The following is a 16841-nucleotide window of genomic DNA, read 5'->3' as shown; positions in this document are numbered from 1 at the left end:
GTGCAGGAATATGTTAATTGTTGGTGAGGTAGTTACAAGATATTTATTTAAAATTATGAAACATTTTTTTAAAGGTTGCAAAAAAGTTTTATAATGCTTGCATTGTTTTTTGAAGTTCATTTTGATCTACGTCAGGGCACTAGTTTTAGGGTTACAGACAGGTATTTTTTCTTACAGCATTTGTTTTTATGAAATTAAATATTTAAATAGTTACAAATGCAACCTCGTATTTCTTGCAATACCCGTGATCAAAATCTTTGACCAGATCTCTCGTTTCAAATCTATTTCCTTTTTCTTTTCTTAATATAAAATTTGGTATCTTTTGTCTTCATATACATATTAGATTATAATATTATAAGGGAATAATATTCAACTTAGAAGTCGGTTTATGCTGTCTAAAGTAAGGGATCTAGTTCATTAAAATTATGAAAGAGTCAAATTTAACATAATTGCATTTTTGAAGAATTTCAACATTGGTAGTTTGTAAAATAACATATCATTTTCATCAATTGTGCTCAACCAATTAAAATACAATCATCTATTTCATTCAAAATCTTTAAAATTATTTATTTCTTGTAGATGTGTCCAAAATGATAATGACTAAGAAACCACCCTTTACCAGGAAACAAATTCAAAGTTGTCCATATATTTTGATATTTGGATTAGCATATTGTAGTATTAGGTATACAAATTATCTTTTTCTTTTCTTTTTTGTAATTATAAGTTGGTGTATAAATTATCTATTTCTTTTCTTTTTTTGTGATTATAAGTTGGGTGCATAAACTATCATCTACTTGAGCGCGGCTGGGTAAACTGGCTCTTTTCGGCTAAGACAAGGTTTGAACTTGCGTCAATTGTCCATGCCTTTCAACGGCTCAACCAACTAGTCTAGACCCAAAATGTAGCAAAGCTTCATTTATTAAGAGTCAAGATTTGAGGATATTGTAGCGTCCTAAAATTGCGACACTTGCAATTTTGACTGCATTTGGGTCTTCACGACGGCGATGCAACACGGAACCTGAATGGAGACCCCGAAACTTGCTCATGACACCAAAAACTGCATTTTTCCAGCACCCTGCCTGATCCCTCCTTGCACCCTGCTGTCCCGGGAGGTGGGACCAGAGCGCCCAGCGCCCTGGTCCTTCAGGACCAGGGCGCCCCCTGGTCCCCCAGGACCATGGCGCCCAGCGCCTTGGTCCCTGGCCCTATTTTGGGCTCGGTCTCCTATGGGGCTTCGGGTCTTTTTGTTTGCAAATTGGAAAATAACATTTCCTGGTCGGCCTAAGGTCGGGAAAATCAGTCTATCAACCCTAATTGGCAAGTATATAAACTACATTTCCTCTCCCATTTTAGTAAGACAGAAAAAAAGGTGGAAACGATATTCAAACATTCAAACATTCAAGCATTCAAGCATTCCTTCAAGCAATTGATCATTCTAAGTCTCCATTCAAGGCTAAGTGTTGCATTCAAGACAAGGATTCAACCATTGAAGAGGAGATCACCTACAACATACAACATACAACATACAACAACATCTACACCTTCGCATGTAAGAATACAAACATTCTTACAACAAGGTACTAGTACTTGTTTTACATTACAATCATTTACATTTACAGCATTTCTCATTTCTTGGTTAATTCCAAAACCGGGGTTTGACCTAAGGGCAAACCTCTAATCCCTAACCCCCCAATCGTCTTCGCTTTTCTGTGTGTAGGTTGCAGGTACGCGGCTGTAATTGAAGATCTGGAATCCTTGTGCAGAGACGAACAGATCCCCCTTCGTTTCGAGGATTTTTCGGAGGACCGTGTGCACGTCGGGCGCCATCGTCCCGTCAACTTTTGCTCAAATTTGCAGGACAGCACCGTCTCGACATTTTACTGCTAATTCCAGGTCCGCAGCTTCATCCTATATCCCTATCTCTGTTTATAAGTGAATCTTTCTCACTTTTCATGCACTCCTAGCTTAATCATTCTATCTACATTCTTTACAAAAGAGGGTAGCCTTGCTGTCTTAACCCTTGAAACTCATTTAGAATCCAATCTTGCATTGCGTGGGATTGGATCTCGTGGGTTTCAACCCCTCTTTTGAATGTAAAGTCTCCCCCAAGTGAAAACCGTCAATCCTAGTAATCTCCCTTCTCTCTCCTTGGAGTTGGAAGAGGGGAGAGCAACTAGGGTTCGATTTTTTCCGCTTTACAAATATCTTCTCCATTAAATTTGTCTCATGTGCAATCCTAACTTCATCTTTTTACGCATCAAATCTTTACATTCAACAAACATCATCCCATAAACTTTTTTGAAACCACTCGACTTCACTAATTGACTGAAGACCACTTAATTAAAAAGTAAAATGTTTAAATACCTTATAACTTGCAACAAAGAAAATTTCCATGAATTAAAATTTAATTATTTGTTTACAATTATAAATATTACAATCAATATTCAATAATCTTAGTACGGCTATTCAATGTCTAAAAGTTGAGGATACCTTCCATTTTAAAATTAAGCACTACATTAAATTATTTTATTTTATATTATTATTTTTCAGGCAGGATCATTGCATGTTCTCTCTCCTAATGTCCTATGTATAACGTCTCTTAAGTATATATATGAATATATGGATATGTGGTAGCCATTTTATTTATGGAAGATTTTATATCATCCACTGAGATATTTTATCAATCCGATAAGTAAATACATATTCCTCTAATAACTATTTTTACCAATACTTATGCACAAATGCCACAATAACCATGTGCTTGGGTACCAATAAAATTGTACAACTTCTCCAATTGAATATTAAAATTTTAACTACTAAGGGTACAAGTGGGCGGCCATTGATACATATGAAATATCTTAATGGTTTTTTAATTATCATTTTTCTAGTTTTTTGAAGTTGATAATTGGAAGGTTGTATGAACAAGTAAACAATTATTAAAACATGGACATTAATTAGAGCCCTTCCCCTGAAACAATAAAAAGATGAGAGTGAGCTAATCCACCTATTTTCAATTCAAATTCAATGATAAGAAGTACCACAACCTTAATAAAAACATAGCTAGCACTTATGAAGGTACACCCATACTTTTAGGGGGAGGGCCTTATAGCGAAGCACCCTAACTTCCCACCTCCCAAAATTTGTCATGGATATTTCAAATCACTTTCAATTTTGTACAGCTACTTGACATATCCCCTACTCAAAAAAAATTGTTTCAAGTCCACATGGTCAAATATGATGCCACATCACATGCCTTTTTTTAAGGTGTCCAAAATGGTTCCAAAAAGAAGTCAAGCCCATAGTTGTGCATTACATGGGTGGGAGAGAGTAGAATGACCCGGGGGTTCTTTCCTCTGGTTGCTGATACCGGCAAGCGTAAGCAGCGACGCTCGATCTAATCTAACTGATAATAGAGATACGAACAGCGGGCACGACACTCACTTCACTCTGGTCATGCAGCAAAGGATGGAGATCCGGAAACGAGGAACTACGCTCCGACACCCCTTCTTCGGATTCTTCTCTCCCTAGCCCAGCTTGTAATCACCGAACTAGCCTATAGAATGGTAGGGGCTGCCCACCCTTAAGTTGCCATCAAGCCCCGAGATCAAAAGTCTTGCTCATATGACTGTATTATTGTGACCTGCCCTCCTCCCCTTCAACTAATATACCGACTACCATAGCCCTACTATTCTAAGGGTAGGGGTTGATGTGACATCACATAATTGGTTGCTTTTTAAAATTTATTGAGATCTTTTTGAAGATAAATATTGAGATGACACATTTTATATTCCACTAATAAACTAATTGTGCCCAACTACCATCCTCACTATTAGACCTTACTCCACTTTTGACTATTCTCCCCTAAATATCTTTTCAAAGATTTCATATTCAAATTCAAAACAATCCTGTGAAAAGAATGTTTCCATTGAATTGTGTTTACCCAACATACACTTTTTACTAAAATAATTATTAATTTGTCAAAAAATTTAACATAAAATATTTTGTAATTTTAATTTTGTCATAAACGTTCAACTTTGAAAAAAGTTAACATTCATAGACATGTCGAAAGCAATCGAAGATCTAGAAACTAAATGACGTAAACTCCAATACAGCCGAGGAAAGAGATGGGCAGTTTAAAATCCATCATAAACGTTGATCAATAATGAACAGATCTCAGCCGCTAATATCAAATCCCGGCGATTATTTACTTCCGATTTGCATTTAAGCGCACTCTGTAGTTCCTTCGGACCTACGCCTAACACCTATCTCAAAGCCTACGGCGTTCATCGTACGAAGTCATTTGTATGAGATCATTTTTGTGTGATGTGGCACGGATTCCTGCGTGAGCTGCAGATTCGTCCCAGTAATCTTCAGACAGCATTTACATTGGATCCCGTTCGCTGTTTTGGCGCTTCGATATGGCGGACTATTCTATTAGATGAGCCGTCGGAAGCTGTGCATCACACGCAGACCGCACAAATGTTTGTATAGATAGGGTAGGGTTTTTCTTGGTAAGCGTCATTTTCCAGGGTTTGTTTTAAGGTAAGCGTCAATTTCTAGGGTTACCATATGTTATATATCTTACGAAGATGCTCTTATCATGCGAACGACAAATATAGATGCCTTTCGTGTAAAGTCGTTTGTGATGGAGATGGCATGAAATTTAGACAGCGTTGAATTGTCGTAATCATGATGAATATGACATTATGCACAACTTTGGATATTCATTTCTTCTCCCGATCAATCCCGCTATCATCGCCTTTGTGGAACAGATCAACACCGTCATTTGTGGTTAAATTTTCAAAAGTTTTCTCCTTTTGACGTCTCAAAAATTGTCCCCGAGAATACGGTGTGTAAAATCCGGGCACCAATGAGACAAAAAATTCAATGCTTTAAACGCTTGTCAAGGCCTTTTAATCCAGACACTTGCGCATGCATGTGAATGATGTCATTTATAGACAGCAATTGCCTCTCCCCGCCCTTCACGACACTTCGTTTACCTTTCTTCTTTTCTAGACTTATTCAAATTACTCTGTAATCCAGTCAAATTTTTGTTTTAAGGCCGGTTACATCCTCTGCAGACATCATTTTCATTACATTTGGTAGTCCTACTTATTGTTATGATTTTCTAAGTGACAATTAAAATATATAGAACATTAATATTAATATTATTTTTATTTTTTACATTTCATATAATATGATTCATTCCAATTGATATAGAGAAGAATAGTAACAAAAGGTGGAGTCATTTACGTACCAAAATATTAATATTTAATAATAATCATAATATTTTTAAAATAATCAGTCAAAAAAATTGCAAACTTTTTTCATATAATTTTTCAATTATTGTGCCTTTTCTTTTTTTTTCGGTGGAGGAGAAAAATTTGATATTGGAGCTGTAACCCCCTCCATGGGATCCCACCCTAATTACCATAAGGATTACAAGGTGTAAGCCTTGCAAGACTTGTTTCATGTTAATACTGCCAATACAAATACAAATACAAACACAAACCAAATACAGATGGTTGTGTGCAAGTTGTGTGTAAATTTTGGTGGGCAGAGAAGGAAAAGCTAAGGACTTCAAAGATTGCACTAGTTTCACCCTCTGAAATTTGAATATTCCCGTCAGTGCAGTGGCATTCAAAATTTTCTATTGACCAGAAGAATATTAAATACAAGAAGCAGCCACAATGAAGTAAACAGGAGTGTGAGAAAGCAAAGTTCAATAAATTGTCTCGTCCTACCAGGTGTGGTTATCAAAATAATTCAGGACACACAACTGCACACAAACTACTATTTCTGCCATAAAAACGATTCAGTTTTGAGGGAAAATGTTTATCCGAATGAGGGAGGAGACGAGTGGATATGGGGATGCAGTTTTGGGGATGGAAAAAAAAATTAAGATACTGGCGATGGAGAAGGAACAGGGGGATATTCAAAATCAAAATTTTAGGAAAAAAAATTAAAAGAAGCTGCTATTTATTATTTTTGTTAACAATTTGAGTAAATGAAGCTGTCACAATTACACAATTTGATTTAACTCTGCCCTCTGTCAATGCAATTTTTGCTTTGTTTGGAACGTATTTTTCCTGTCAAAAAACGTCCTAACATGTTCCCAACCAGGTGAAGGGAAGCATGGAAGCTCCCAACCCATCCAGGAAATGGGGAGAACATCCCCCTGTTAAGGTTCGGGCATCAGGACCCGTGGGAGAAGTTTTGTCCTTCCCAGTGTCCCCGAGACATCCAAAGTTCCAAACCAGAGAGCATGGGCAGAGACACATCGCCGTGGACTTAAGGAAGAGAATTGTTTAAGATTTTATTTTGTAGAGGATGGAGGAGAACCCAAATTGATCGGACGGGTTCATACAGTCCAAATTATTCCATGTTTCTAAATAGATTCCCTTATGTTGATGAGTATGTTGAGAAACTTCCAAGTAATTTAATATTAGTGTCCATAAAGTTACTAATTGCTGCATTTGAACAGCTTTACATGTTTTGTTCTTTTGATAGTTTACAAGAAGCATCCGATTGTATGGACAGGGGCATGCAATTATCTAAGTTTCTCTAGCATGATAGTTGAAAGCCTAAGACCCAACATCTTCACACCAAGGGAAGTAGACACATACTTACGTCAGCACAAATATCCACTACATCCAAAGAATAACAAGTTCTCAGGTTGGGATATTTGTAAACAAGATTCTTTCAGTCAAAACTAATGGATTTTGGAAGTACAAGAGGGCCATGAAAGACAATGATCTTTAGGCTAGCATTGAATTTCTTGTAAATGTTTTACTTGGATACTGAAGCACAACATTTTCTTGATTCAACAGAGCATAATACTATTGATTGCTTAAAATGACAGCAAAAATCACGAGACAAGTGTAAGCCACTTGAGAGAAAAATTCTAGTAATATTAATCTTTACACTTGTTCCCACATGTGCCGAGGCATTCTAGCTAGGCTGGGACTAAAAACTTCACCATTTATCAATCAGAAACAAGAAATTTCCAGTCCATAATGATTTAGATATTGATTTTTCTTGATTCGAACTGTTCAGATATTTTTATGTCCAATGTTTTGGATCAAACTCTATGATCCATCATCAGGGAATGAGAGCATTAGATCATAAAGTTTGATCCGCAAAAATATCTACACGGTTTGAATCCAGAAAAATCAATATCTAAACTTCACCTTTTAGCTTGACCATTTATAAGTGCAGTTCCTGAAGACAATACTATGACAAGAAACAGGCTGGCTCTAGTATTTTGTGGGGCTGTAATTGTCCAAGACAGAGATCTGCTCTTGCTAGTAACTACTGACAACTAATATGCATAATAAAACCTAAACATAAATCTTAAACAATACGACAAACTCTAATAACAGCTCCATTATACCACAGACACAGCTATTGAAAGAAAGGTGTGCTAAATAGTCTCCAATAGATTAAATGGAAGTAGGTCAAGAAATGTAAATACAGAATGAGTAGACCTGTGTTTGCTAGATTTTTACCAGAGACCTGTGTTCGCCTGTAAATGTCTGGCCCACTTTCCATGTGGACGTTCATCAGAAAGGAGAACACAAGCATCACATAAATGCAGGCTTTCCATTCTCATTTTTCCACGAGCCAAAAAGCAAAACGCAAAAGGATTCAACCATGTTTCTGAAGTAAAAATTGACAGGGAAACCCATACCGAATTCAGTCAACTTCAATTGACTTATAGTCACAGGCTTATCATAATTTCCAGAAAAATTGCAACAGAACTCCACTACATGAGCAAATAAACTGCCCTTAAACGCATAGTAGGGTCTTCTATACAACTTTGTATTGAAAGGAAACTGTATTAAAGTATACTCGGTATCCTTCATCTTCCTCTGTGAATTACATTGACTGCAAATACTAATCATATCTCAACCCCAAGAAAGGAAAAAAGAAAAAAGGAAAAAACTCTGTTATTGCATGTTCGAAGCTCAGACATATCCCTTACTACCCAGAACTAAGCCATGACGTATGTAACTTACCCAGCCTTCTATATTTACCCTCATTAACAGGTCGTCTGGAAGGCAAGCAAAGCTCTTGCAAGATTTGTAACAACTAAATAAAAAATAGTCATTACTAAATCATTTTAATGGGTTTCATTCCACTTAAATCGAATTTCTGCCCATAGTTATCAGGTAATTTGAGAGACAATGTGAAAGCCTAGATTCGAAGAAATTAAAAAAGAGAAATCAAAATTCCAACTGACCTCAGTGTTCTTCAACTTATCGATTCCTGCATCAGGATCCATTTTGCCACCCACTAGACAGCTGAACAATCAACCAATGTACACACATTCACAGTGAGGAAGCTAACCTAGAGCAGCCATTGAAACAAGAGCGGATAAGTTCATAAAATTTCCACACGGGTCCGTTCCCCAACAGAAAAACGGTGGTTACAAGCAGCGGAGTCGCACTTTGCATAAAGCGGCGTTTCGTACTCTCAAAATTCTCACAAGGTAGTTACAAAAACTTTGCATTAATTTCTTGAGAACGTGAAGTGGTGTTAATAGTGCAGACAACATTCTCTGTAGCGGTTTCACATTTTCCATCTCTGCCATTGGAGGGACACCCACCACAAATGCCACGTATTACTCTGCCCGTGATTGCCGGGTAGGAAAGATTCCTTTTTGAGTGGGTTTCGTGGGTACGCGTCCATTCTGTTTACAGCACACTGTCTACAGAGAGTAACAAAGAAATTGACTTACTGTATAGTTTTATGATAATGAGTTTCCCTTTCTTGACCAGGGGTTTATTTTATTCAACAGTGCAGACGTCATCTCAACTACTACAGACATACCTTGAAAATTATTTTAAAAGTATTAAGGTCTTATCCTTAATTATCATCATGACTGCCGACCATAAATTTATGCCATATGGAGAAATATTATGAGGCAAGCTGGACAGGTGGGTAAAACTTAAAAAAAAATCTTAATTTCTTTCAAATGGTTTCTAAATCCTCTGGGTCCGCTTGTTTCAATCAAACTTACCTAACAAGCGCTTTGGCCACGCTATCTTCAGTTTCATTCCATTTAATTGGAAACTTTAGTATTAATAATGATTGATCCCTAAAAAACAAGGGGAGCACTGACCGGGCTACCACAAAATACATTGTCAGAAGGTCAATGCAGTCTATTTATTATAGGAATTAAAATTGCCGTACACCTCATTTCAATCCATATTAAAATTGTCACATATGTAAAGGATAATATTTTTTAAACAATTGGATTTTGATTGCTTGAGATGGTCTAGCATAACCTGCATCATCACCTTTGCTATCAACCGTCACAACTTATGATAGGGAAACTATTGTTTTCACTCTATTTTTTTAATTTTTTAAACTTATTCTACTATAAAATGTGGACATATAACTTTGTTTTACAATATTTATTTTTTTAATAGATTGTCTATTTTATTTTTTTCTTTTATTTTAAATATTATATTTGTTTCTATTAGAAAACAAATTAATGTATTGCAATTTTCAAATATAAATTAAAGTTGTTTATAGGATTTAGTGAGAACATATTTGCATAAGCTAAACTTCATTATAAATTTTTTCATGATATTTATTAAAGTAAAAAAAAAACATTTTTGGCAAAATAGGTCAATGATGAGTTAATGCCATTGCATATTGTTTCATGTCACACATGCAAGGCCTCGCCATGTTGTGGAGTGATACTTGTCTCCATCCATCTCACAAAATGTACATTGCTTGCTCTCATTTGATGGAATTGCATATCAAGCTAGTAAAATGTGTAACCTTTCATTTTGTTTTTTCTCACAACACAAATAGTTTTTTCGACTCTATTTTTGAAACAATTGTAACAAAAGACATCTTAGAGGAGGTTTCATTTTCCATGGTTGTGATCAATCCTCTAGACTACAAGGACCTCAAGCATAGCACCTCTCCTTCACAAGTGTCGATGTGGGTTAGTGCTTAAGATTATTATTATGATCAAGTTATATTTCTAATTAAATTTATTTTTTTAAATATTACAAATTAATATTTCTAATTAATAGAGAAGGCCTATTCATCAAAAAAGTCTAATAGGTGCCTCGCTTTAAAGTGAAAAATTATTAAAGTGAATATATAAAAAATAGGCACCTCTAGGAGGATATCTCTCAATGTATTTTATGTAGGATTTGAGAAATACAAATCCACAGAACCCAAAAGAAACCTGCATGCAAGAAACCTGTCACAGAGAAAGAGAGAGAACAAATACAAGGGTTTTGGCTCTGACAAAGAGAAAAGATGTATTATCAGAGAAAATATGAATCAAGAAGATGAATAATACAAGAGATCAATTCTTATAAAGGAGATCAACACCAAAAGGAAAACCTAACCCTAAGGTGTGAGCATTTAATAATTAAATATTAATTATTAAATGACTAATGTATGCATAAAGAGAAATCTTAAGAGGAGAGCAAAGTTAATTAATTACTTTACTCTAACACCCCCCCTTAAGATGAGCTACAATGCAGCTACAAACAATGCAGAAGAAAGCAAAGGAACTACAATGCAAAAGAGGGTCCCGGCAACAAGGCCTGATGAGGTACCCAAATACAAGAAAATCTCTATAAAGTGGAGTAAAGGAGAAAACCCAGTGGGAAAAAACTCCTCTCCAAAAAGAGATAAAGAATCATGCTGAAAAGAAAACATGAAGGAAGGAAGGCCTCACTGAGACCCCCCAAGGACAACTTCCTTCACCCCAAGCATTGAGCGCAACTGAAGATAGCGCGGAGACGCCAAAGGTTTAGTGAAGATGTCAGCAACCTGCTCCTCTGTAGGAATATACTCCAAGATGAGAGAACCATCCTGAATCAACTGTCTGATGAAGTGCATGTGGATTTCAATGTGCTTTGTCCGCTGATGCTCCACTGGGTTGCGTGAAATGTGAATGGCACTCTGGTTGTCACACCAAAGAATAGTGGGACAATCTGGAGGAAACCCAAACTCTGTCATCGACTGCCGAAGCCATAAAACCTCCTGACTGGCTAACACTGCTGCACGGTACTCAGCCTCTGTAGATGATAATGCAATAGCAGATTGCTTCTTGCAAGACCATGTGATAGGACCAGAACCAAGGCAAAAAACGAAGCCAGAAGTAGACTTCCGATCAGTGACATCACCAGCCCAATCGGAGTCAGTGAAGCCAATGATGTGAGGGGATCCTGAAGAGTAGTGAATGCCATAATGTGTGGTGCCCCGAATATATCTCAAAATACGTTTGGCTGCTTGCCAATGGCTCTCATGAGGATCATGGGAGAACCGAGAGACAAGGCCAACCGCAAAGGAAAGATCAGGACGAGAATGTGTCAGGTACAACAGACTGCCAACCAACTGCCTGTATAAAGTGGGGTCTACTGAAGGAGTAGAGCAAGTGGAAGACAAAACAACACCTGACTGAAATGGAGTGGGGGCAGACTTGCAATCAAGCATGCCAAATCGCTGAAGCATATCAAGAGCATACTTCTCCTGAAAAATGGAAATCCCATCCGAAGACTGAATAACCTGTAGACCCAGAAAGAAGTGCAAGAGACCAAGATCGGTCATCTCAAACTGCTCCATCAAAGCTCTCTGAACACTCTGAATCATGGAGGATGAGCTACCTGTAATGATGAGATCATCTACATATAGCACTAGAATCAAAAGATCACCCTCCTGACGCTGAATATAGACTATGTGATCGGAATGACAGCGTGTGAAGTGCGAGGAAAGCAAGAAGGAGTCCATCTTCTCATACCAAGCCCTGGGGGCTTGTTTGAGACCATACAATGAACGTCGAAGTCTGCAAACCAAAGAAGTGTCCTGCACAAAACCCTGAGGCTGCTCCATATAGATCTCCTCATGTAGGTCTCCATGCAAGAAGGCACTCTTCACATCCATCTGAAACACTGTCCATCCCTGTGAAGCTGCAAGTGAAAGTACCAGGCGTATAGAATTCATCTTGGCGACAGGAGCAAAGGTCTCAGAGTAGTCAATACCCTCTACCTGAGAAAACCCCTTCGCAACAAGACGAGCCTTATACTTATCAATAGAACCATCTGCAGCATACTTGGTACGATACACCCACTTGCACCGAACCAACTTTCTTCCCTTAGGAAGAGGACAAAGATCCCAAGTATGATTCTTCATCAAAGAAGAATACTCCTCATCCATGGCCCTATCCCACTCTGGGTGTCCTGTCGCCTCTGAAAACTTTTGAGGATCATTTGAAAGGGTATGACTCAAAAGACTAGAACCAGATGTCTGAGCACGAGTGCGACGAGTATCTGAAGGATCACCTGCCAAAGAACCAGCTGCATCAACAGTATCACGGGCCCACTTCGGCAAAGATGGAGCAACTGGTGGTGGTGGAGATGGTGGATCATGATCTACATCATCCTCAAGAGATAAGTAATCCTCAAGAGATGAAGAGGAAGGAGTAGGCAATGAGGGAGAAGCTGGTGATGGAGAATCCATCTGAGGATAGCACTCATCAAACTGGACATCCCGCCGAAACAAGACCTCTCTGGAATCAGGATCAAACAACCTGTATGCCTTAACATCCTCACAGTAGCCAACAAATATGAGTGGTCGGCTCTTCCTCTCCATGGCTATCCGCTGAGCATCAGGAATAAATGCCCAAGCCTCACTACCAAAAACTCGGAATGTAGAAACATCAGGCTTGACATGGGTCCAAGCCTCCTCAGGAGTCATATGTCGTAATGCCTTATGGGGCATCCGATTCTGAATATAATTGGCACAATTGACTGCCTCAGCCCAAAATGAAGAACTCATAGCTCGAGACTGTATCATACAATTTGCCATCTCCCGTAAGGTTCTGTTCTTTCTCTCAGCAACACCATTCTGTTGAGGGGTATAAGGAACTGTAAACTGATGCTGTAAACCATGCTCAGTGCAAAAATCTCTGAAAGCCTGATTTACATACTCCCCCCCATTATCTGTGCGTATCCTCCTGATAGAAAGTCCAGATTGCTTCTCCACAAATGTCTTAAACTTCCTGAAAGAGTCAAAGACATCAGACTTGTACTTAAGAAAGTACACCCATGTACGTCTGGAGAAGTCATCAATAAAAGTGAGTACATAACGGGCCCCTGAAAAAGAAGGAGTCGGAAAGGACATAAGATCACTGTGTACCAACTCTAGGGCTGCCCTAGCACGAGAGGCTCGACCATTAGGAAAAGGATCTCGATGATGTTTACCAAGGACACAACCATGACATACACCATCTGTACAAGAAATCTGTGGAAGTCCAATCACAAGTGCCTGTGTACTCATCTGCTGTAGATATCTGTAATTGACATGACCAAAACGCTCATGCCAAAGCCTACTCACTGAATCTGCATGTGCTATAAGAGAGGAACCAACAGTGTCTGAACTCTCAAAGCCATCAAAACTATATAAGTGAGATGCAGAATCCACACTCCCAGTAGCCACAACCAAGTCAGGATCATGAAGATCTCGAATAACCACATCATGTGGAGAGAACTCAACTGTCTTACCAGAGCCAGAGTGGCAAATCTGATAAACGGATAGTAGGTTTGTCGAAATGTCAGGAACCAAAAGCACATCCTGAAGACAACCACCATCCAATGAAACAGTACCAGAACCCTGAACGGAAAGTTGTGCTGAGTCACCAACTACAATATGTCAAGTGCCTGTAGGAGCAAGAGCGGTGACCAAATCCTGTGTGTGTGTCATATGGTGAGAGGCACCAGAATCTAGAATCCAAGTGGACGCTGAGGACAATGCTCGTGCAGAAAGAGCATGACCTTTCCCTGTGGGCTGTGAAGGAGGCTGTGGTGCACTGATATTATGCTGCTGCATGGCTTCCTCCAAAGCCTCTAAACGTTTCCAACACCTGGAAACGGGATGTCCTTCCTTGCCACAAAAACTGCAAGGATCACCTGATTTCTTCTTAGTCTTGGAGGAAGACTCACCAGACTTTGAAGATTTGCCCTGTTTAGAATTGAATTGTGGTTTTGAATCAGACTTAGGTGGTGGCTTGGAGGGATTCTCACTAGCCTCTGAATCTTTCTTAGGCTTTGGTTTCTGCTTCTGTTTTCCTTTGGAGGGCTGGGCTACCAATGCTTGGTTCTGTGAACCTGAAAGTGAATCCAACTGCTTAAGTTTAGCTTGCTCACGAGTCAGACGATCACAAAAGACCTCAAAAGAAGGCATGACATGTCGAGCACCCAAGGCATCCATGGTGGAATAGAAGGTCGAAGAGAAGATCTGAAATGGACCCCGAAGCTTAGAGAGAATCAGGAAAATGCACTCTGTATCAGTCTTAGTCTTACCACAACCTTGCAAGATAGATCTTTGCTGTTTGAACTTCATCAGAAAGTCCTCAATAGAAGGAAATGAATCAGGTACCAAGGAAGTTAACTCTGCCTCAAGCTGCAAAGCTCTGAACTCGTTGACAGTACCAAAAAGTCCCTCAAACTTGGTCCAAATGGCTCGAGGAGTGATACAACCCTCAAGATGAAACTGGAGACTGTCAGAAATGTGTAAAGCCATCAATCCCATAGCCTGATCCATATTGTTCCTGTGCTGCATAATCTCAAAAGGACGTGTCAACTGAGGCTGAACCTCATCCAAACAGGACCATAACCCTTTTGACTGGAGAAGAGTCATCATGCGACCCTTCCAAGTGTGGTAATTATGCGGTGTGAGAGATTCAATAGGTCTGTCTGCCATCCTGTGAACTGTGCCTCAACTGCTCTGAATTTTTAATTATTATTAAGTGGTCTTTCAGAACTAGACAGAAGATGCAGAAGGGGGTTTGATTTTTTTTTGTATTGGTGTTTGTAAATTCTAGTTTTCTGATGTAAATAACAGAAAGCAAGAGAAAACACCCCCCCACAATGCAAAAAACTAATCCCCAGTACAAACTGAAAGCCAGAAAATGATAGAAAGCAATAACGGGTTGAGACAAAATTTGGAGCACCTGAAGATTTTTCTGATGAAATAGACTGTAGATCTGGAAAGAGCACAGAACCACCTTTCCGACACCTATTCGCTTTCGAAAAACGGAGTCCGTATGCAAAAGATATGGCTCCTGGAGTGCAAAAAACTTGTTCTGACTTCGACTGGCAAAAAACACTACAAAACGGAAAAATCAGAAAAAAAGATCTCAATCTTTTAGATCGGGCTCGGAACCAGCTTTCCAACGCCTATTTTCATTCGAAAATCCGAGCTAAAATGCTCGAGTTATACCCGATTTAGTAAAACTGCTCCAAAAGAGCCCAAATAGGCCCTTTAAGCCCTCAAGGGCTTAAAAAAAATAAGCCCCTGGTCCTCTGAGCGACCAGGGGCGAGCGCAGGGGCGGCGGCGGCGTTGTGGTGGCGGGCGGCGCACTGGCTGGGCGCGGGCGGCGCGCAGGCTGGCGGCAGGCGGCTGCCGGCGCGCAGGCGGCGGGTGCTGCACCGGCTGCGCAGCGGAGGATACCGCCGGCGGCGGCGGTGGCCGGGCGGGGGGCCGCCTGGAAGCGCACCGGCTGGGCTGCGCGTTTTTACACTGGCTGCGCTTTTTTTAAACAAAAAAATTGCGTTTTTTAATTTTTTTTTTATTTTTTTTTTGAAAATCCGCCTCGGTTTTCGTGCCCTAGGGCCGTACGGCCTTGGGGCCAAAAAAAATTTGCCTCCTGGTGCAACTGTGTCCAAATCAGACGAATTTTATATGGAAATAGGGGTTTTTGGGCGCTACGAGCTCAACGGTGAGGTCCGTTTGGGCTCAAAGTGCGCCAAAAAAAAAATACCCCCTATTCCAAAATAAAAAACAGAAGACAAACACAGATCTGATGCAACCAAAACCTGGATCTCAAAATCTTTCAAAATTCTGAACAAGCTGCAGCAGATCCAGCTCTGATACCATGTAGGATTTGAGAAATACAAATCCACAGAACCCAAAAGAAACCTGCATGCAAGAAACCTGTCACAGAGAAAGAGAGAGAACAAATACAAGGGTTTTGGCTCTGACAAAGAGAAAAGATGTATTATCAGAGAAAATATGAATCAAGAAGATGAATAATACAAGAGATCAATCCTTATAAAGGAGATCAACACCAAAAGGAAAACCTAACCCTAAGGTGTGAGCATTTAATAATTAAATATTAATTATTAAATGACCAATGTATGCATAAAGAGAAATCTTAAGAGGAGAGCAAAGTTAATTACTTTACTCTAACATTTTATATAAGCTAGTAGCAGTCGCAACACAATATGGAAAGCATTAAATAAGTCAATATATGATATAAATCCTTTTTAACAACCTAAATGCCTTTTGATACTGTCAATCTGACAAATTGTGCTTTAAAATAAAATCTCATTCAATCTCCATCCTAAGCCTTCGATTCATAGACCAAGGAAACCTAGCAAACCACCATTAGATTCCCAAAACCATGCATCAATTATAGATCTAATTTGTCCAAGTTGGACATGTTCACCTCTTTGTTAGAGTAACTCCTCAAATATAATGCAACTCTTGATGAAGGGATCATATGTAAATCTTAGGCACTCCATTAGAGAGTGTTGATTCTAGTTACAACCCTTGTACATATGGCTATGTTTAGCTAGTCAAATATGCTCTTCTTACACCATTATGTAGCCCTTAACATTATTTAGCCCTTAATTTCAATGTTCTCTTACACCTATTATGTTACAATTTCTAAGCGACATAGTGTATCATCTAAGAAATCATAAAATTCTTATCAAGAGTAGTGCCCTACTCCATGAGGACCCAAAATTACAACACATTATAATTATTAAATAAATAACTATATTGCTTTTACAATTTCAAAGGT

The 16841-nt window shown here is 38.9% G+C and overlaps 1 protein-coding gene across 2 annotated transcripts in view; it reads right to left on the bottom strand.

The window, feature by feature from the left end:
* Positions 1–16841, bottom strand: part of LOC131034788 (probable potassium transporter 9) — a 57366-nt gene that overhangs the window by 28314 nt on the left and 12211 nt on the right. The window contains exon 1 of one of the 2 annotated variants that reach the window (XM_057966376.2): positions 8243–8577. The exons of the other annotated variant lie outside the window; for it this stretch is intronic. Coding sequence (XP_057822359.1) covers positions 8243–8284 — 42 coding nt within the window. The 5' untranslated portion in view covers positions 8285–8577. Of the gene's footprint in view, positions 1–8242; positions 8578–16841 lie in introns of those variants that run through there. 2 annotated transcript variants of the gene reach the window in all.

The sequence above is a fragment of the Cryptomeria japonica genome, chromosome 3, assembly GCF_030272615.1.
Source record: "Cryptomeria japonica chromosome 3, Sugi_1.0, whole genome shotgun sequence".
Lineage (NCBI taxonomy): Eukaryota > Viridiplantae > Streptophyta > Pinopsida > Cupressales > Cupressaceae > Cryptomeria > Cryptomeria japonica.
This window is presented reverse-complemented; position numbering and strand designations above follow the sequence as displayed.